The sequence below is a fragment of the Ursus maritimus genome, unplaced genomic scaffold, assembly GCF_017311325.1.
Source record: "Ursus maritimus isolate PB19 unplaced genomic scaffold, ASM1731132v1 scaffold_4, whole genome shotgun sequence".
In the NCBI taxonomy this organism is placed as follows: Eukaryota; Metazoa; Chordata; class Mammalia; order Carnivora; family Ursidae; genus Ursus; species Ursus maritimus.
This window is the reverse complement of record NW_024426552.1, coordinates 66,566,015-66,588,935: the sequence shown is the minus strand read 5'-3', so window position 1 is coordinate 66,588,935 and position 22,921 is coordinate 66,566,015. Positions and strand designations below refer to the sequence as shown.

The window sequence follows — 22,921 nt, the reverse complement described above, 5'->3', positions numbered from 1 at the left end:
TATGAACTATAAAAGACTAGAAAGCAGAGAAAATACAGAAAGAAATTAAAATCAATCATAAGCTTGGCCCTTTGAAATCAAAACTAAGCACTGTGGTGAGTTTTCCCCATTTATACTTATGTCGGCACTCTCACATAAACTGGGATCATGATTACATATAGTTTTGCAGCCTGGTTTCATTACTTAGAAATTCCTAGAGACATTTTCAATACAGCCTCTTAAAAGACACAAAACCATATGTCAGACGCTGTCGGTAAAACTCACAGGTGACTGAGATGTCATGGTATCGCGAAGAGTAGTATTATGCATTTCAATATACGTTCTCCCCAGAAAACTGATAGGAAGAAAACCCATTTCACTCTTCTTAAAGCATTTATTATGTATGAAGTAAACCCTCTTTTTTAGCTTGGAGAGAATCTAGAGAAGATACTTTTGTGTCTTTGGCAAAGAGGCACAATCTATGTTTCTTTTTCACTTTCTCATATATCCCCTGATAAGGGGAAAGCTTTGAAAATTCATTGCTGGAAAAATGGGGTCTTGCTTGAGAAAGTACGCAGCAGCTGAGGAAAAACCTCCACAAAGAAGGGGTATGGGAGGAAGGGGCCTGAACTTCAAAGGGAAGAAAGCGGGATTCATATGTCAAGTCTGCCATGATAGCCCCAAGATCAAAGAGCACCCGTTTCCCTGCATGTCAGCAGAGACACCACCACCCACCTCAAAGGATCAAAAGGCCGCACAGATTCAATAAGACGCCGCCTGTGAAAGTGCTTTGTCACTGGTAAAGGACACTGCCCGGCGATAATCACGAAGTCCTAACAGTATGATTACTTTTGTTGCTTCACCGGCTTGAGCCGCTCACTGCGTGTCCCGACAGGGGCAGCGCGCAGAAGGGCAGGAGTGCGGACTCTGCAGCCGCCTCGCACCGCTCAGGCCGGCCATTCCTCACCTTCCCAGTTTCTTCATCTGTAGAATGGGATGATGAGAGTCCACCTACCTCATAAGCCTCTTGAGGTGATTAAAATGAGTTAATTTACACGTGGTGCTTATGACAGTACCTGGCACATGATAAGCACTATAGAAGGGGAGCTTTAAAAAGTCAGTGATCAATGACCGAATATATGATTGAAATAAATCAGCCAAAACCAGTAGGCACATTTTTGAGAAAGAGAGAACACGCAAGAGTTGGGGGGGGGGGCAGGGGCAGAGGGAGAATCTCAAGCAGGCTCCACATTCAGCATGGAACCCCACAGGGGGCTCGATCCCACAACCCTGTGATCACGACCTGAGCTGAAATCGAGAGTCAGCCGCTCAACGCACTGAGCTACCCAGATGCCCCCAGTAGGCACATTTTTTAAAGCTTTACACAAAACTACTACTCATCAGGAAGTTGGACTGGCAGCCTCCATGTTTCCCTAGAAAGCTACGCGCCCCCTACCCCCAAGCCCCGCTGGGGTTTGGTGGCTCCCCTCCTACCTTCTCGGCATCCTGCTCGAAAAGCCGCAGCTGGAAGCACTGGTCCAGCTTGAGCTTGCGCACGTGCCACATCTGGTGCAGGTGCTGCCGGGTGGAGTGCAGCTTGTCCAGGAGGCTGGTGATCTTGGGCACTAGGCTCTGGAAGTCGGCGCTGCCCGGGATGCAGTTGCGCCCCGAGAACCCGTCGCTGCAGCGGATACATTGCAGCAGCCGCTGCCCCTCCCGGTCCAGCTCCTCCACGGGGGCCTTCAGCACTTTCTTCTTGAGCTGTGTGTGCTCGTCAATGAGCCGCCGTGAGCCTTCCACGTCCACAGGGAACTCCTTCCGGGCCAGCATCTCCTGCAGGTCCTCGAGGCGGGACAGCAGGTGCACAGCACTGTTGAAGAACTCCTCCAGGGAGAGCCGCAGCTCGATCCACTCATCGTGGTTGTAGTCCAGGGAGCCATCGAACTCCTCGGTCAGCTGGGAGGGGTCCACCAGCTTCGTGAGGCCCTCCACGGACACCATGCTTGTCTGGGAGGGGCAGACACAGAGAGGGGCACTCAGCGATGTGGGGCGGGCAGGGCAGTGGTAGGCAGAAGACAGAAAGTCAAGGGGAAAGGCTGAGATAAATCCACACATTAATGACCACAGCCTGCCTCAGAAAGGGCGAGTGGGAGAACATGCAGCCCATGGGGCAAGAGCTGCAAGTCAGCCAGGGTCAGCGTTTCAACAGACTGGCTAAAAGTCCGGGACAATCTCCTGAGCCTCTTATTCCTTCCAAGACTGACTGGCAAGGCCATAGTAGCCAAGGAATCCTGAAACATCAGCCCTGCCTTGCTGCATATCATAGGGTAGGAGAAGCAGAAGTGAGAAATGTGTGGGTAGCGAAGGGGAAAGGAAAGGGGGTGATAAGAGCGGTCTGGCTCACCTCGAAGATGAATTTGGAGCTGCCAAAGTTGGTCTTCTGCTTCTGCCAGAAGTTGTCGGGTTTGATGATGAGGGCCACGTGGATCTCGGCTGGAAAGGCTTCCTGCAGCGTCTTGAGGAGGGGCTTGATGAGGTCCCACTTGGAGCCCCGCATGTCGATGATGACGGTGAAGCCACGTTTGCACACGTCCTCACTGTGGGGAGGTCAGAGGTCAGGCACGGTCACTCTGGGTGACTGAGACTTTGGGGAACAAAGTCAAAAAGCATCCAGAAACCTGCATTCCTTTTAATCTAGACCACCCCTCCAACTTCACACCAGTCTCCTGGCTGCCTTTCAGCCCAACTCAAAATGTACTGCCTCAGAAAACCTTTCCAGATTAACCCCATCTGACCCAGGGCATTCTGGCTTCTCCCCGCACTTAGCAAGTAACTCAGCTCAATTGTACTTGTTTGCATGTTTACTGTTCAAGCGTTTATAATTGTGTTTTTCTTTTTTGTCTCCTTTTCTTGCTCCTGGCATGAATCATGCTTTCCCTATTTGAATGCAAGTTCTCTAAAGACAAGGACCCTATTGCCCTTAAATCTGAGATGGAAAGTCTTTGGTATGAGCTCTGTCCTTCCCTGTGCCCACATCAATGACAGACACTGGTATGCTTTACCACTGAACCCAAACTGGGCCAAAAAATCTTTTTCCATAAAGGGCTCTAGGCTGATTCTATCAATAGATTAGCAAATGGTACAGGAAGCATTGAGAACATATATTTGCCACCACTGTATTTAAAATGTGTAACTCGTAGTTCAAATACATATCAACTTTTTAAAAAATCAGGTTGCTGTGTCATGCTGATTGCTCTTAGATGGCCAAGCGTGGGACTGGTTGGGACATGGATGTAGTCCAGTTTTCTCATGTACTTCCATTACACCAGCCCGGGTGTAAAAAGTCGTGTTTCAGGAAGCTAAGAGAAGGGAAACGACTCTTGGAATCAAGGCCAGATGAAGTGACAGTGACCATCTTGAAAACCAGAAAGTAATCAGGCTAAATGAATCAAGATGTTGCCATACAACTTACTAAGTAGCAACATTTATTTAAGCACTTGGACTTTAACTATAATTCCTAAGAAATAAAAGGAAGAAAAAGTAGCAACATTTATTTAAGAACTTGGACTTTATAACTCCGAAGAAATGGAGGGAAGAAAAATGCAGGTCAAAACACTTATAACATGTCAGTTTGGAAGAAATTCTACGTTTGGGTAGATAGGGGTCTTTCCTTCCATCCTTCTTAGTTTATTTAACCTATGTATCTATTTTATGACTTAAAATACATTTTGGTTAATTCACATTTTTATATAAATACTGGTATAATATTACTTTAGGATGTTTTCTTTAATTTCCTATTTCCCAGATAGCACTTGCTTAAACTACTGTGCATGCTGCATGACCCACAGATGTGTCCCACCACCTATCAATCACCTAGAGCTACTGGAGGTAAGGCCACAACTGGAGGATTTAGGCCGCAAAAGGAAACAAAGCACCTTTTCAGGCTTCATTCTCAAATCTCAACCAATGATGAGAATGTCACAGGCTGGTGAAGAGACCACAGCCCCCGTGATTCGTGTGAATGTCTCAAGCATACAGCAGCTTGCTTATGCTTCCCAGTTAGACAGAAAACTCCCTGGGCATGGAGACTCTTTCCATTTCTTGTTGAGCCATCCAGGAGCCCCAAAATTCCTAATACTAATGGTTAAGTTATTCTACCATATTTCTGATCACCATTTCTTGTTGATACAAAAGACTAGACTCAACACGAGCGGAAGCCTGAGTCTTTTGTTCCTCCCCAAATCCTGCATTCCAGAGGAAAGGAGTTGCCTCTTCTTTGACTCTTACTGAGTGGACAAATGGCCAGAGTCTTCCATAAATAATTTTCTCTGCCCTATCATCTGAAAGCAAGGTGACTCTTTCTTAATTTATGAAATTTCCTCCCCATTAGAAGAGAAACACCTGCTAATTATAGAAAAGTTAAAATATTCCAAGATCTTCATAAGACATGCTAATGGTAAGGAGCTATAATACTCTGGTCTGTTTCCTTCCTGTCTTTTTTGTGCATGTAATTTTCATACTGCATAGTGTTCTACTTTTTACTGCAACATAGAATTTTTTCTCATACCTAAAATGTCTTCAAAACTATTACATTTAATGACACATACTCTATCTTCTACCTATATCATAACATAATCATTTTCCTTATTTTTTTATTTTAATTTTTTTTATTATATTATGTTAGTCACCATACAGTACATCCCTGGTTTCTGATGTAAAGTTCGATGATTCATTAGTTGCGTATAACACCCAGTGCACTATGCAATACGTGCCCTCCTTACTACCCATCACCGGTCTATCCCATTCCCCCATTTTCCTTATTTCTTTACAGAAAGGCATATCTCCTTCCATGTTCACTAACCATGTGTGAGAGCCTTACTGTAGCCTCATCGGCACTGGCCACTGAATTTTTTAAATCTCTGCCCATTTTCTAGGAAAAAATATTGCATTACATTTATATGTGCATTTCTTTGATTACTAGCTATAGATCATTGGCCCCTAAGTATTTCTCTGTGACTTATCCAATCAGTTCTTTTATTCATTTTCCTATTGGACTTGACCGGCTTCTCTCATTGTTCTTCACTTTACTTGGCTTGACTCACGTTTGTTACATGCCCACTATGTCAGGCACTGCAAGGTAACTGTGGTCCTGCCTTTCCTTAGAGATGACCAGCTTCCTTGTTTACCCATTCCTCCGCCTCCACTGGTGTCACTGTAACTATGCTGACGGCAGAGATCTCTGTCCCTAATGACAAACAGTGTTGCCACCAAGAGCCGGGAGTGTGACTACCCCAGTATCTAAACGTGCTGCTCAGTAGCAGCCTATACACACGATTAACTAATAATCCCCGACAACCAACAGCAGGAACCAGGCACTGATATTCTCTAGGAAATTCTCCCTCGCTCAGGAGATGGGGACAGACGCCCAGGGGCCGCGTGCTGAGAGCTAATCTAATTGGCATCTTTCTATGAAAACAGCCTGATCTCCCAAGGCGCTCTGTATGTTTGGTTTCAAGGAAGGAGCATGGTTGGGGAGGGAAAAGAACTTTTTACCAATGCTTATTCTATGCCAGGGACTGTGGTCGGGCCCTTGACGTCCATTATTTCATCTTATCCTTACAATAACTTATAAGCTTGGTATGGTTATCTCCATGCAAGAAATAACTGAGGCACAGAATTTGCCTAAAGTCACAGGACTACTAAGTGGGTAAACAGAGAGTCAAAACCAGGACTTTAAAGCCCACGCTCAGGTCACTCTATCATATTATACCCTACCATATTGCCACCTCATGTGTTTTTGTGATTGGGGGTGGGGCTTAAGAGTCCATGTTGGGGGATTAGGTTAGGTTAGGAGGACAATTAGGACAAGGCCTCCAAGTGTATGCCCACCATTCTGCAGTCTGTGCAAAATCACAAAATCACAGAAGCAATAGAGCATGGCATATTGAAAAGTTCTGGCAATTCACTCTGATTTGGGCACATGAGTAAGAGGCAGAGAGTGATGAGAGGGTGCTGTTCTAAGTGCTTTAGAGAGCCCTGTTCTGGGTTCCCACCCTCCTCTTGCACACCCTCCCCTCACCAGGGAACAAAGCAACTTGCCACAGAGAGGCCATCCACTTTCTAGACTAAGCTCCTACTACCTAAAACCCTAAAATGCTCTGCCCAAAAGACCTTTAACCTACTTCCTGGGCCCACATGTACCTCTCTTCCAGGTCCAATCCCCCAAGGACAAGTAACACCACCAATATGAGCACAGGGATGTGGTGAGAACATGGATATATGAACGAGGGTGTCCAGACACATGCAGGGGAACAGAGCTGGGCAGTGGGCAGAGAAGGGAGGCGACCATGGGCTAGGGGCCCATCTCCCTGGATTGCCAAGTTCTAGCATGGAACTCAAAGTGGTCCAACAAATCTAAATGTGAAGTTGCTTCCCAATCCGCTATGAAGATGTATTTGTCAGGGGTGCCTGGGTGGCTCAGTCGTTACGTGGCTGCCTTCAGCTCAGGTCATTATCTCAGTGTGCTGGGATCGAGCCCCACATCAGGCTCCCCACGCAGCAGGAAGCTTGCTTCTCCCTCTCTCATTCCCCCTCTTGTGTTCCCTCTCTTGCTGCCTCTCTCTCTGTCAAATAAATAAGTAAAATATTAGAAAAAAAAAGATGTATTTGTCAAAGTAGAGGGTAGATGCTTTATTTAACAGTTTGTTAGCTTGCTATATTACTTTTCAATATTTACACATAGGGTATGTGGGTTTCCGTTTATACTCTTGCCCTGGGCATCACAATGTTAGAAGCAGGCCTTCCGAACAGAGGCAGGAATGGAGGCAGACCTCTAATCAGGATGCAACTCAAACCATGGCAGGAGTGCTGGATTTATCCTAAGGGCAGTGGGGAGCCACTGAAGGGTATCATTCAAGGAAGGATCTCCCTGCAGCTGTGCAGAGTGAAAGTAAATCAGGGTCAGCCAGAGGAAGTGGTTAGAGTGGAAGCAGAGAAGCCACCTCCTTTGGGTCTTTGCTAAAATGCCTTCTACCTGAGGTCCCTGTTGGGCCACCCTATTCAAAGCTATGGCTGCCACCTCGCACTCCCTACTGCCCTTCCCTTACTTTTCTCCTTAGTGCTTATTACCATCTGGATCATATAGTTTACTTATTCAGTCCTAGTCCATCGTCGCTCACTGGAAAGTAACATCAGGGATTTCACTGCTGGGTCCCCAACGCCTGTATAGTGCCTGGTGCATATGAAGACTCAGTGCACTGAGGTAGCACTTAAGGGCATGGAATCTAGAACCAACCTTCCTTGGTCTGAATCCTGGCTCCATCGCTCACTTATTCAGGAACCTCTGGCAAGTTACGTTTAACCTCTATGTCTCAGCCCCTTTACTGTAAAACATGCATAAACATGAATACGAATAACTACATTACAGGGTTACGTTTGTTCATGAACATGAAGCGCTTACAAGGGTGCTGGACACATAATCTGTACTTGGTAAGTCTCATCGGCTAGAAGAAATGCTGTGGGTGTCCCACCAGGGCCCCTATTGACCCCTGCACCCAGCCTCCAGCTCTAAAAGTGTTGCAGCTAACAGCTCACACCTGAGCCCATCTCTGCAGACTTTCCTTCGGCTGATGGGTGACACTTCTCCAAGAGACACCTGGCCAGTGAAAACCCCACACCAGGTTGGGGGTGGGGGGGAGGGCAGGGCCTTTCTATTATAAGAAGCCAAAGCTCAGACCCTCTCCTTCAAGGTGGAGTAACTATGAAGTGCGACTCATGCTCCAGAGGCTTCTCATTCTCCCAGTCAGTCTCTAGCTAGACTTTATCTGAGACCGCATTCTTACTGGGTCCTTCCTCTTCCCTCCTCTGCTTCTCCAACTCCCTTAGAAGTTTTTCTGAAGAGAATGCCCTTAATAAATCATTTACACCTGAATCTCCATCTCAAAAAACACAGCCTAAAATATACATCTATGCATGTCCTACATATATGAAATTCTGAAGGCAATTTGATATGTGGTCTGGAAATTAAAAGAAATCCAGGTTGCCAATTTTGACTCAGGAATCATACAGAGATTGACAGAGTAGGCATTCAATAATATTTGCTGAATTAATACAGTCATGAACTGTGGTAGATATGCACAGAAGTGAGAGAACACCCAATGAAAATGAGTAAGGTGAAAAGAAACTTCTGGCATCAAAGATAGGACTTATGGGAATATCAGTGTTTAAGAGATGGGAGAAGAAAGTAGAGAGCCTCAGGAAAACCAAGAGAGGAGTGAGGTCAAAGACCTCAGGGAAGAGAGGGTTTCAAGGAGGAATTGCTGTGCCAAATGCTGCAAAGAGGTAGGTCATTAACTGAGATCAGAACCGTTGCATTTAGCAACAAAGAGGCCTTGGTCCCGCTGGTCAGGGCAGTTTCAGCATATTAGCGCAGGGACTGAGTGGAGCGGGGAAGCAGTCTTCCTACTTGATCTCTGAAATGATTACAAGAAATGTCAAAGTAAGTCATCAGAGGTTGCTTTTGGTACACTCCCATCCCTGGCCTGGTCTTCCCAACTCTGGAAACAACCAGGGTCTGCACACGGCTCTTTGTCTGCCTAGCCCCATGTGGCTCCCCAGCCTGCCTCCTCCCCAAGCCTCCATGCCCTCTGACTTCTTTCCTCTCACTCAGTGTGCTCCGTGGAAAGCAGTTTGAGTAAACAACTTACCCTGAAATATAACAGGTAGCCTTCCTTTTCCCTTGAGGTTGTTTACCTTTTAAATGATATTTATTAGCCCAAATTAAATGTTCAGAGGCCAAGTACTACTGCACTGTATATGGGGAGGATGGACGCATAGAAAGATGAAGTTTGGAGCAACATCAGCCACAGCAACTTCTTTCATGACACATCTCCAAAGGCAAGAGAAACAAAAGATAAAATGAACTTGTGGGACTTCATCAAGATAAAAAGCTTCTGCACAGCCAAAGAAACAGTCAAGAAAACTAAGAGGCAGCCCACGGAATGGGAGAAGATATTTGCAAATGATACTATGGAGCAATAGGCCTTTAAATCCACTAAGGAGGGGAAAGGAGAGTGAGTGGCCCTGCTCATCTCCCACACCCCTCTCTCTCTCAGAGGAGAGCACATCCACTGCTCACTCCCTCCTGCCCCACTTGTTTCCCATCTAGGACTTGAGACCTGGACCCCCTCGGCCAGCTTCTCACCCTTTGCGATAAATCACAGCCCCTTCAAACTGCACAGTAAACTGTTTCATGAACTCTCGGGAGCCCTCAGGCCCAGGCCATAAATGTATACTTTATGATTGATCGGATGTTTCTTGTACTCAGTTCTAGACCATTTACTCTTTTGTTCATTACACGTCACTGGAGCTGTTCTCACTCAGCCACATTGTGCTATCTCAAGAAAGCATTTGCACTGCTTTATGCCAATTCTTCTCAAACTTTAGTGACTTTCGTTATCATCTAGGACATTTAAAAATGCTGATTTCGGGAACCCCTTGCAGATATTATGATGAAAATCAGTCTGGGATGACACCCGGTAGGCTCCCCAGGTACTCCAAAGACAATACGTAGATCTCCTAGGTGTGACTTGTGGGAGTTTAATGATAATTCACTTTGTCTAAATCAGATTAGGATAGGCATTAATAAACAGTAGGCAGCACACAGCCAAACAGTCAGGGCAATGTCTGCAAGGCCCACCAACAGCTACGCTTGACAGGAGCCTGTCAAATATGCTAGCAGGTTTCTCTCTATATATCATCATGTTCTCTCAATAGAGTCATCTATTGGAAGCACAGGCTTGGGAGGACTTCTGTCCTTGTAGGGTACTTCTCTGGTTCTTTTTGCAAAAACTGAGCTCCTCCTCTCTTGGCCTAGAGAGACTTTCCCTGAAAGGCCTGGTGGCTGCCTTCCCCAACATAGCAGTCTGTGCTCAACCAGACACCTGCTAGAGATCTGCCTTCCCAGGCTTCCTTCTCTTCTTCTAAATTGCCATTAAATCATTATGGAGTTTCTGCTTCTTATCATACACCTGACCTGGCAGGCTTATCTAAACTATCTGGGCAAGTCCTGGGTTACCTCTGGGTCCCCCTTGCCCTGCCCACATCTGATGCCCCCAGAGTTGTCTCTTGATCCACTAGGCTGTGAACGCTGTTAAGGGCTGTCCCAGGTCTGATTGGTATGGGTATGGAGGGCTCAGTGGTGGGTGATAAAGAACCAATTAATAGGTGTGTTACCACTGACCTTTACACTCCTGGTGCCTCCCCCATGGCAAACAGAAATCACAATTTAGCAGCACACTGTTGAACGCAGTACCCCAAAATGGTTTTATTAGGCACGACTATTACTGTTGCTTGTAATGCATTCAAGTGTCTTTGGAGGAGGCTTAAACTCGCCGGTCTTTAAACCACTCCCAGCTCATCCACATGCTCACATGATCTGTCTGCTTGTTGGCCTTTGGATTTGCTTCCTCTATCTTAGCTACTCGTGTCATCCCAGCCCTATTTCACACATTTGAAGACTCAATGCCTTTAGTTTGGGGGGCAGGGATTAAGATCCGGGTGCCTCAAGCTAAGGGTTGCTCTGGGGCCTGAACAGCAGGGTGGAGCACCTGTAGGCCAAGGCTTCACCCTGGGTTACAGCTTTGGCCTCAGGAAGTACCTGCCAGTCACTGCTCACTCAACTCCTCGTCCCTGGCCAAGTGAAGCCCAGACCAGCCCTGGGCATTCCATCTGAGCCACATCAGTGAACCACCCCGGATACAATGCATTGTCATCTGGCTAAGGGGTCAGATTCAAATGCCACCTTCTCCCGCGGGTTTTCCCTGTTCTCTTCTGTCTGAGGGATCTCCCTCTCGCTAAAACAGACAACATGTTATCCATGCCTCTCTTAACTGCCATATTAGTTTCAATCTTGTATTAGACTTTGGCCTCTCATACCTCTCTGCCTTCATGCTTGTCCACACCAACCCCATCTTTGTCTAGATAACTTCTACGCCAATTTCAAAGCTCAACTCACATGCTTCCTTCTCCAAGAAGTCTTCCCTTACTCATACATTTCCTCCCATCCCACTCCATTCTCACTGGGATAAAGGTTCTTCTCACACGTTGCCATAACCTTGTCCTTACTTTGCATGGCAGCTGTCATATGTGGGGTAACTGCAGCCAACTCTGGCTAATCGATTTCTTTATCCCTCACAGGCGTTTATGTGGCTTCAAAATGAGAGCCTAGTTATGAAGGTACTTCATAAATAATATGGTGTTATGTAAATATATTGTATTATCTATTAGTCCATTAACTTACTCATCCAACAAATACTTACTGAGCCCTTACTCTACAGCTGGCCTAGTGCTAGGCACTAGCAATATAAATGTGGACAAGACAGAAACATGAAGGTTACATTCTATGGGGAGAGATGGATACCAGACAGTAGCTAAATAAGGAGAATAAATGCAAACTGTGATAAGTCTTAAGAAATTATCAGGTGGTCCAGACAGGCCACTATGAGGAGCTGACAGTTAGGCAGAGAACAAAGCTATGAGAAGGAGCAAGTTAAGGAAATGCTGTAGAAAGAATAATACAGGCAGCAGCAACAGCCTGTGCAAAGGTCCTGAGGTAGAGAAGAGCCTGTGTGCTGGCTGCTCCTCCATTACAGGGAGGAGACAGAGGTAGGGAAGTTCAGTAAGGAAGCAGGAGACCAGCAGCCAGATCTAGGTTGGAGCTCTAAATTTGGGGAGCTCAAAAACTCAAGCTGGAGAGAAATATAAATTGGGAGCCAAACTAATGAAACAGAGCAGCTGTTTTTGATTAAAATAGGACGTACACATATTAATGACATAAGCTAATTTTATTGAGCACATGACAATCTCTGTATGCCAAACATTATGTATGCATTATCTTATTTATTCCTCACCTGAACCTCACAAGTAGCTGCTATTATTTTCCCACCCCATAGTTAAGGAAGCTGAGGCTCAAAGAAGTTGAATGACTTGCTTAAAGTCACCAGGAAGAGTCAAAATCAGTATCTGAATCTGCTCTGTTTGATTGCTGTATCTTCACGCTACCTTGTCTCAGAGAGACAAAGACGACTTGAGCTTGAAACAACTTTAATGCTTACTCCTGCGAATCCTTCACTTGTTGCCCTCCACTCTAAAGTGAAAGATTTGCAGGAGTATGCATCAAAGTCACTTCAAGATCAAGTTGTCTTTGTCTCTCTCTTTTTAGAGTTGAGGGCAGCAAGCTCCCAAGAGAGAAAGTGATTTGCTCAGGGTCACACAGTTTGGGTGGATGTTTTGGCCATCTGCACTACACATCCAGCTGTCAATCTCCCTGCTTCCGGTCTTCTATTAAGCCATGAGAACTCTGGAAATGAGAGGAAGAAGAATTCTCCCCAATATCAGATAATCAGGGATTGGAGGTCCAGGGTACCCTGTGTTGAGTACGAAAGCCCCTTCCCAGGAATGAGGGCCATCTTGATGCTGCTTTCCACGTGCTCTGGCAGCAGAGGGATGGCCTAACCTCGTGTGTCCCAGCTCCTGGGATGACACCTGAGCTTTAGCCCGTATCTATCAATGTCCAGTAGTTTCTCACTTGAAACAGCTCCTGGAAAAAATCTAACATCGAACCATCCTGATGGCAGGTGGAGGAGCAGAGGTCCACAATGAGCACCACACCAACAGACCTGGCGAGGGGGCAACAAGGGTTTGTGCTTGATGGGTACTGCTGGGGGCTGCTCAGGTGGTACAAGTTGTGGAGCAAAGGATGTCACCAATATAGGGTGTCATAATCCTGGTGTTGGGGTCCAGGAAGGCCCAGTGCTTGGGCTATGGTGAAGCAGAAGTAATTTTCAAATTAGACTTACTAAGTTGTCCAGGGAAGGTGAGAAATTGCACACTGTGGTGGGAAGGTAGACTGGTCACTGAACAGTGGATGACAAAAAAGAAGGACAAGGTAAGTGAAGGACTTCCTGGGTAATGACAGCAACATGGGCCGTGCCACACACAGCTCTGTCCCCACAAGCAGAAGCCGACAGCATCGCAGGATGATTCGGAAGGATGACTGGAGAAGTCTCACCCACACTGCACGGACAGTCTTTAATACCTGGAGGCAGTTCTCCATGAACAGAAAGAAACCAGCAAGGAAGGAAGAAAGAGTAGCCCCAGTGAGTTACCCACTGCACCCTTTTCCCTAGAACTGTGCTGTACCTGTGTCTCCCTAAAATCACTTCGTGGGCTAAGTTCTCCATTTTGGATTTGAGCAGAAAGAAAGGTCTCTGGAGCTCTGAGGAGGAAAAGATCCCCCGGACCCATCTGTGTCAGAGTTCTCACACCCTCTTCAGGCCCTGGAGAGTCTCTGGCTATAGGATCTAGATTTCCTTTCACTTCTTTGTCCATCACTCTGATCTGGGTTAACCGTTTTCTACTCCTTGCTGCTCTTCTAATAGAGCCCTATGCAGATTGCCCCAAACCACACCACACCCACTTTCTTAAACAACCAGAAATCAGCAGGTGTTAAAGAAAAGTGCTAAAGACACATTAGCACCGGCTTTAAAGTTTCTAATTGGTATAATCAGAAGCAGTAAAAAGAACATTGGAGGAGACAGTGACTTACTGAGAAATGAACCACGCTCTAGGGAACGCTGCGTGATGAATGAGTGTTTGCTGGTACAGACAGTTCTCAAACTGGCCCTTCCCAGCGGGGAGGGCTCCTGGATGGCTGAGTGGCTGAAAGGCGGGAGAGAGGAGCTTCAAGAGGTGGCAGCCCCCCCTCCCCCCGCCACTGATTGTGGACCTCTCTTGGCTGGCTCACAGGTGACTGTCCACCACCAGCTGGCTTTCTGTCAAGTTCTCTTCAGAATCCATGTCAATCCATTCAGAGGTTTTTGTTTTGTTTCTTGTTTTTTATTTGTTTCTTGGGTTTTGTCTGTATTTTTTTTTACTGGAAGACACTCTTTGTCCACTTCCCCAGGTCACGATTATTCCACGGAATTTGTGTCTCTTCTGCGCATTTAACAACATATCTTTTGCATCTGTACCTCTGACCTTTGATGCCAGGGCTGGGGGGCAAAGGTCAAAGGTGAGGCTTTGTCCTAAATCTAAGCTTCAATTCCTCCTCTAGAAAGCGAGGAGACTGACTAATTGGTGTGGGGTTGGAGTCAGTAGTGTTTAAAAGTTCCCTGGTGATTCGGATGCCCGTCCACGGTTAAGCCACTACTACAGTAAAGATTCTGCAGATGTGCCTGCCCCTTTCCAGGTCTAGAAGCTCCCCCTGGCCAGTCCCCCAGGCTCAATTCTCCCAGAAGCAAACCCAACTCTTGACCAAGTCAGAGAGACCCAGGGAAGCCTCACGATGGAGGCCAAGTGAAGACGGTTTCCATTTCCAACTTTTTAAAGTCTGTTGCTTAATTCCACTCAAAGGATGCTGTTTAAACAAACAATGTGGAGAGCAAATGTGCCCAGGATATGGCTGATTCTCCATCTTCCCCTCTCTGCCACCCGACCCCCACCTCCAGAGCTTAGTAAAGTACTGAAGAGCACAGACTCAGGCTCCAGGATGACTCCAAGCATCCCCAGGTGTGGCCATAAAATGATAGGTCTAGTGGCCTAAGAAACACACCAGGACCCCTGCATCTACATACTGACCTGTCCTAGATGCCACCTTAAAAAAATAGGGGCCAGCCAGGGTTAGCTGCACAAACTGTGGTGTCCTTGCTAATCACCAGGTCACATGACCATCTCGCAGGCTCTGAAACATAACTTCCATTCACCAAAGGAAGAGTCTCCGCTTTCTAAATCAGACTGGCTGGGGGGCGGGACATTTGGAAGTTGCTACGCTTGGCTGGGGGAAGAAGAGCTTAGAAACTCCTAGAGAAGGACAGAACAGTTGCCGCTACAAGTCTGGGGCTGGCTGGCCGAGAGGGAGGGTGGTGGAGGGGCATGTTCACGGAGGCTGGGATGGAAACCGACATGTCGATTTCCTGATTTCCCACCAGCAGCCTCCTGTCCCATTTCCCACCCTGCCCCCACAGAGCTCTTCATCCCTTCCTTCTGGGGCATTCAGAACATGAGGCAGAAACAAAACAGAAACCAAAACGGCAGAGGCAAAGAAAGAACAAACTGGAAACTGAAACCACAACCTTTCCACACAGCCCTCCCCTGTCCCTGTCGCCCCCAGACACACTCCAGGGCCATGTTTCTCAGGCCTTCCCCACGGCCCCTTCTTTCCCCTATCATCAGGCTGGGTACAAAACAGTTATCTTTTAACTTGGAAAAAAATTCATTGTAGTCACTGCTCATACATCTGTGAGGAGTAAACTGAAGATCAAGTCCACCTTCCTGTCTAACCACAGCACCTCAATCACCCCAACAAAAGACAGAAGGAGTTTTTCTGAAACAGGGAGAAAGAGAAGAGAGAAGAGAGGGGACCAGGGCTGCCCGCCCACCACCACCTGCCAGGAAGCAGAGCAGTGATTCTCCTTGCTCACCCCAATCCCTGTGGCTATCACCACTCCTTCTCCTGCTGCTGCTCCCTGACTCTCCCCACCCTCGCACGGGATCCCCCACTCTTCACCTGGGCTCTGGTTTCCTGGCAGGGCAGGTGGACTCCTCATTAATAAACCACCCGTTTCCTCTGGGAAACAGTCTTTGGTCAAATCGCACCTGTGCACACCTTTACTCCTCCCCCTCCCCATCCTCCTTCTCAGGTAATGGTACTTTCTTGAAAGTCCAGCACCATTTGCCTACAGCATAGGCAGATACATGCCCAAACATACCCACCAACACAGACACCCTCAGCTACCCCTCACGCAGTCACCCCTGTATGCCCACTGGGCTTTACCAGCACAGGAGCTCTCTTTCCCATGGGGCAGGAGGCCCTCATCCTGCAGCCAGCCCTCCTTCCCTCAGGCACCCGGCCAGAGTTGGCCTGGCCAAGGGCACTGATGAGGTCTCCATGACGTATGTGGAAGAAAAACCCTGTGATGGCTTAGGCACAAGTGGGGAGCCTGAGAACAGCAAGGAAAGTCACAGAGAGCCAGACAGAGGTAACCTGAGGGAGGGGGACATGTTTGGAATTGGAAACTAAACAGGCAGGTCTCCAACAGGTCTTTGTTCCCACCTGCAGCCAGATCATGTGTGCGTGGAATAATCCTCTGTTTGTGACCATGGGGAGTTCCTGACCTCCAGTACATGCCGCTCTGGGGGCCACCTGCTGTCCTAAGGCTCTGTCCATGTCAGGGGGTAGCACTGGGTTGCAGCAACAGGTCCCAGCAACACCACTGGCCAGCTGGGCAGCCTTGGGCATGTCCTAGCACTCTCTGGACAGCACTTCACCCTTTCAAAGTGAAAGGGTTGGCTTGGCTGATCCCTACAGCCCCCCTGCCTCCAGCTCCAGGATTCTAATCTACTTACTTCTTCAAAAATCCAGGTCAGATTTTATGTCCAATCAGTTTTCTCTGGTTAAGCCTATTCACCTGGTATGCCTGTTGAACCACTGCCTTGAAAACATTCCATTTTGTCTTCTCCAGTGGATCCTGGAACCTCAAACAGACTGCAAGGCTTCCCAAGGGCAAGAATTGGGTTCCCCCTCATTAGCCTGTGTGTTCAGGGGCAGCATGAAAAAGCTAGAGGATTATCAGACCATTCCCTGCGTCAGTGCACAGGTAAGAGCTAAACAATCCTGTGTATGCACAGAATGAACTCTAGACCAATCTGCAGGCATCATAGTGGAACATGCAGCACTGTGAGGCCTGGGTGAGGGGCAGGAGCGGCTCTGGCCTCCCTCCACCCCCAAAACAGGGAGTTTCCCTTCAGCAAATGGGTTGGAGGCCTGAGTTTCATGCAGAGGAAAACAGCCTACCCTGGGGAGATGAGTGCACATTCCCTTCCTGGGAAGGAGTTGGGGCAGAGGGGCATGTCACAGCGCGAGGCTGAGACCTTGCCTCAGGCACTGGGCCAAGAGGAGTTTCTGTGCAAAACCCGGCATGTGAATTACTAGCGTTGCAAACAGGTGAAATTCCAGCTTAAAATGGCATGGAACAGTCTAAGAGACAAGAGGGAGAACAACATGGGTTTGGAGGTTTTGAGTAGCTCTCAAAACCAAGGCTGGTCCTTGCCTGATGTAGAATGAGATGGGGTGGGGAGAGGGGGAGGCTCTGAGAGGAAAGAGCAGGGCCATCAGGACACACATGTGGCTATGTCAGTAAATCATCCAGAAAGCATTTGTCCTAGCTGAGTCACCATGGCTCTGACAAAGTGCTCCTGTCTGGGTTCCGGGAGAGGCAGGGCTGGCTGTCATACTTGCTCAGTTTGGAAACAGGCCTACTCCTTGGTGAGACAGAGTCTACTTCCGGTTCCCTGGCATGCTCCCCCATGCTCCGTCTTCTGGCCAAGGGCTCTGCCTTCTCTCTGCCATAGAGCCAGCCTGCCTGCCCGGTGGGTACTGACCGTGGGTACAGCCCTTTACACAGGAAAGAGGACATCCTGAAGGAAACCTGTGTCTGCCCTCACTGACTCCATGTCTGGAAGACAGAACCTGGCACTGGCCCTGAAGGTTCTGGGCATGAGACACTGCCCTGTGCCCTTGGGGAGCTCTCAGTCTAATGGAATCCAGCCAACTTATGAGGTGCTGCTCTGCAAACTCATCCACCAAACAAGGCCCCCCATCTCCACCCTCAAGAGGCTCACCACCCATCAAGGAGAAAGCCTGTGCACAGTCAGAACTCATAGAAGAGACAGGGCCCATCACCACTTGATGATGAGTTTTCCAGATTCCAAAGTCATTTTCAAGTTTTGTTCAAATTATGAGATCTGCTTAAGTGATAGATGCTGAACTTAAAAGAAAGAAACACTTAAGAAGTTTTTTTTTGTCTAAAGCAATCCAAGAAGAGATGAAATGGGGTCAAACAGGCAAGACGGGGGACGTTTTTCTTTTACTAAAAGTGACAGTGGCAATTGGTACCGAAATTTTTTGCAACTAGTGAACATATTCACCAGGGTTATACTCTCAGCCACAGAAAGGCCTAGATAGTGGTGTTTATCTTATTCTCATCTTCTGTGTTCAGAGACAGGAAACCGTCTAAAAGGGAAGGTTTGAAAAGACAAATGAAGACTTTTATCTTTAGTGTTTGTGACTGATGAAAATAGAGAAGGGGCCAGTACAAGTTGCAAGAGATAACTATGCTTGGGGCACAGTGACTTCAATCTACCTAAGACTTGAAAACAGACCAATAGGAAGGATTTTTTTTTTTAATTTGAAAAAATATTTGACTTCATAAAAGAAAATTAAGAATCGGCATAAACATATCACATTATTGAAGCATTTCCCTTCCCAAAAAAATAGCACCATAAAATTCCCAGTTTCAACCGGCAATTTTTTTAAAAAAGATTTTATTTATTTATGTGACAGAGAGACAGCCAGCGAGAGAGGGAACACAAGCAGGGGGAGTGGGAGAGGAAGAAGCAGGCTCCCAGCGGAGGAGCCCGATGTGGGACTTGATCCCGAAACGCCAGGATCACGCCCTGAGCCAAAGGCAGACGTTTAATGACTGTGCTACCCAGGAGCCCTTCAACTGGCAATTTTTATATACCCAAGTTAAATATTTCCACAAATGTTATTTTATTGAATATTTATTAATAGTCCTCTGAGAAAATTTATATTAAACCCATTTTGTAGTTGGAAAAATAATTTTGTTATTTAGTGCTTAATTTTCCATGTTTCAATAAAATTTTGAAAATGTAAAGCCTGAAAAAAAAATGTAAACCCTAGAAAATCCAAGGTCTAAAGAGGAGAAAGCAAAATATTACCACTGAGAGCCTCTAACAAAACCCATCTATGTCCTTGGGTAGCTGAGCAGAGGTACTCCACCACTTGGTGGCAGCGTACCTAATTTGCCAGCATGTATCTGATAAAGGCAATCTGTAAAATTAGTTTTATAACATAAAATGTCAGTATCCAACATATGCCTAAAAATGTGAACAAACCCCAAACACCAGTGAAGGGCACATGATAAGGCCTAACCAATGACAGGTGAAGCAAGAAATATAAAACATGTCAAAAACAATGATATAGTAGAAAAGGGAAAAACTGCCCCAAATCTGGAACCCACTACGTGAAAAATACATCCTTCTTCCCAGTTTTAGCCTGTCTCTACAACATCTCTATTAAGGGAACTCCCTTATTTCCAACATTGACAAATAAATCAGAACTAAATTTAAATCATCCTGATCCTCTAGCATGAATTCCAGAAAAAACCTGAATGTCCTGGGACTTATTCACCCGACATATTGAAATGTACCTAATCAAGGCGGCACTAGAAATACCAGCTTCCCAATCAGCCTGCTGTTGGTGAGCCATAAGCTGCAGCAGCCTAAGGCAGAAAATGCAGTGCCACACCTAAGCTTTAGAGGCTCGTTCAACATTGCTACCCAGAGACAAACTCCAAGGAGACCTAACTTGGAAGGCAGATAAGGACCTCTGCGCAGAGGAGCACAGAGGAGGTTAACAACTACTCTGAGCCAAGCCAAGAACAGATTGCACAACCAGCCAATGAGCTGAAACACATCCAACGACAAAACTAAAAATTGGCTGTGGGTAGAAAGCAGTGAAGTCCTTCTAGATTTCATGTCAGATCCGAACTTTAATGTACGGTTCCCATTAAGAGTCCTAGTAGTTCAGGGAAGTAAAAAGAATCCTGCCCTGAGAGACCCCCAAAGGGCAGGCCCTGTGACCAACTCCTTTACTCTTTTCAAATCCAGGATCAGGCTTGGGTGCATAACACAGGGCACTACATTACGGTTTCTTGGTGATGGTAATAACAATGCACAGTGGGGCCTGGTTGTTGATGAGCAAATAAACAATGCTGGAGAAATGTCAAGACTTGGAAGTCTAAGGCAAGGCATATTGGAAATATAAATTAGGAAATCTGGAAAGCAATTTGGCAATGTGAATCACTGGCCTTAAAAAAATGTCTATGATTGCCACAAATCTATCCCAAAGAAACCATCTAAAAAGTAGACAAAGGTTTATACACAAAGGTGTTTACTGAGTGTTATATATAGCAATGAAATTCTGAAAATGACTTAGATGTCTAATGACAGCATTAATTAAAATATGGTGCATCCCAAGACACAATATTATGCTGAAAAAGTGTTTAATGTTAAGAAAATATTCTCATGGTATAATGCAAAGTGGAATAGAACAAGAAGCAAAATTAAATAAGCAACATAATTCAATTCTTTTAAAAGTTCTAAATAACAGGAAAGAAATATGTCAATATATTAATTGTTCTTTCTACATGGTCGAGTTATAAGTATTTATTTTAATTCTTTAGATTTTTCTGCAGTTAATTTCTATAAGAAAGAAATGGTTTTCTAATTAATAAGAGGTCAAGACTTTATCACACTACTATATATGTTAACTCATTCCATATTTCTTGTAAGTCCGCTTGGTGTTTCTGACCTCACTGCTATCATTGATATTCCTGCTAGCTCTATCCTGACCTTAACCATCTCCCTGGGCCCAACTTTGACAAAGCAGCCCTGGGGCAAGGAAGGACAGGTGGCAAAACAAGGTCTCTACTTTCCAGCAAGGAAAGGGAAAGACGTGCTGTTTACCGTCAGCCCCTTCTGAGTGCCAAGTCCTGGGCTAGGCTCTGTTCATGGGTTCTTGTGTAATCTTCACCACTGTTGTGCTTAGTAATCCTTTTACGCCTATTTTACAGGTTAGTAAATTTGTCGGCAACCATGCACATTTCTTCTCCTAGAACAGAAGTTTCTGGGTTCATTCTTCTTGGGCTGTAATCCCCCACCTCATTTCCAGGATCAGTATTTTCCCTCGAGCTCACTTGTCCTTCTCTGCCAGTCCACTATTGTTAGCTCCACTCCCACCAATTCCACGTCCCTTCCAAGGGTTACATTGAAGACGCCTGTGCAAGACAAACGACATTCCTCTCTCCATCAGGAATGCTTTGTCCAACGCTGGATCCTTGATTTATCACCTAAAGGCATTCACTGGTTCCTGGAATAACCAGGCCTGCTTCCCTTAGCTACTTCATGACCACACAGTTTCCGCCTCTGATCATCCAGGTTATTGTTCTCCAGGGAATCACAAATTCTTGTCTCTACATTTGAAGTATCATGGCTAGCTCTGCCTCTGCCACACACATAGTTGCTTTTCACAGGGTTTCCAAGAGCCCTGCAGGCCCTGCAGCCCCAACAGGGCTGTGCCGGCCAGACATGCCAAGTCCAGCGATGGCATGGTCAGGGAAGGGGACCAGCTTCAAAATGTATCAGCAGAATGCTAATGCCAGAATGGTGCTTCTGCCACCAGAGTAATGCAGAAGACAGACCAGACAGGTGGTTGAGTGAAAGAAAGGCCTCAAAACCAAGGAAACTGAACAGGACTACCATCTCTAGAGTATAATAGGAACCAGGCTTTATGTGCATGGTCCCTGACACTGGCAGGTTTTTACTCATCTGTTTAAATAGTTTCCATGGTCTTAAGTGCTTCTGTTTTTTTACATCTCTTGGTGTTATTTGGTCACTACAGCCTAGTTGACTATCATCCATAGATGAGCATAACTGAGGAGCATTTAATGTCTATAACTGAAGAAAAACACCTGGGGGAGAAAGTCTGAGGCACCCCCAACAATCACCTCCAGTATCCCGCACCTCCATGCCCACCATGGCTGCCTTAACCAGCAGAAACCCAGGCGTGAGGTAATTGCCATCTGCCTTTCTCCACCAGCACCCTCACACTTAGAACCCAAAGAGAACCTTAGAGAAAGCAGGTTTGATGCACAGATCATCGCTGCCCACCACCATTACACCTGTCTGACCCCTCATCTCCTTACCACCCTCTTCCATTGTCCTGATCCAATCCAATACTTGGCCTATCCTGAAGCATCGACCTTCCTGCTATCCCCAGATCTGTCCCCTGCACTCCATCACCATGGCCTCCTTCACTCCGGCTCCTTATTTTTTCATTGGGTAACAGTTCAAGCTCTGGTACTAGAGCATCTAGCTCTAAGTTATACCGGCTGTGTGTCCATAGGCAAGTTACCTAACCTCTCAGAGCTTTAGGCTTCAGTCCCCTCATATATAAAAGAGGAATAATCATGCCCACCTCAACATGCCATGAGAATTAAGTTATACATGCAAAACACCTGACAGTGCAATGCAGGTTAAAGATAATAATAACAGTTAGCATTATTAATTACCTAATAGATCAGTTCTAGAGGCTGGATGCATTGTGCTTTTTCCCCCACTCAAAATCACATTTGAGAATTCATCCATGCTGTTGAATATCACAGTAGTTCAAAAAAGCTAGTCAAAGAAAACTACATATGGTATGATACCATTTTTATAAAACTCAAAAACAAGCAAAACTAAACAATATATTGTTTATGGAAATATGTGGTAAACTATACCAAAAAAGCAAGAGAAGGATAAACACAAAACTCAGAATAGTGGTTGTTTCTGGGGGATGTAAGGGGGATCAGGCTGAGGAGGAGTCAGAGGAAGCTTTAAAAGCAGATGTGATATTCTGCTTCTGAAGTTGGGGGGTGAGCTCTCAGGTGTTCATTTTAACATTATGCTTCATAACTTACCATATACATTATGTCTCTTCTTTAATATGTAGCAAATATTACTAGATATGTATTATTATTATTATTATTATTATTATTCTCCTTTAGGAGACAGACCAAGAAGTACTGAGCGCTGGGTGCTACAGAGAGATTGCTCAATAATTTCTTCACGACACTCTCGTGAGATGGGCATTCTTTTCCTAAATTAAAAATCAGAATATTGGACCAGAAATGTTGAGTTACATGCCCAAGGTTTCATCCCATGCCAAATATCTTCCATTTGCCCCTCCAAATCCATTCTCCATCCTTTCCCCTCTACCTGACAAACCTGGGAGGCTGGCCCACATTGATTGCACCAGTGG

The 22,921-nt window shown here is 46.1% G+C and overlaps 1 protein-coding gene across 4 annotated transcripts in view; it reads right to left on the bottom strand.

The window, feature by feature from the left end:
• LOC103678822 (kalirin RhoGEF kinase) overlaps window positions 1–22,921 on the bottom strand; it is a 453,600-nt gene that overhangs the window by 236,089 nt on the left and 194,590 nt on the right. For all 4 annotated transcript variants that reach the window (XM_040621337.1, XM_040621339.1, XM_040621338.1 and 1 more), the window contains exons 4-5: window positions 2,384–2,576; window positions 1,474–1,986 (exon numbers count right to left, since the gene is read on the bottom strand). In XM_040621337.1, coding sequence (XP_040477271.1) covers window positions 1,474–1,986; window positions 2,384–2,576 — 706 coding nt within the window. The remainder of the gene's footprint in view (window positions 1–1,473; window positions 1,987–2,383; window positions 2,577–22,921) is intronic.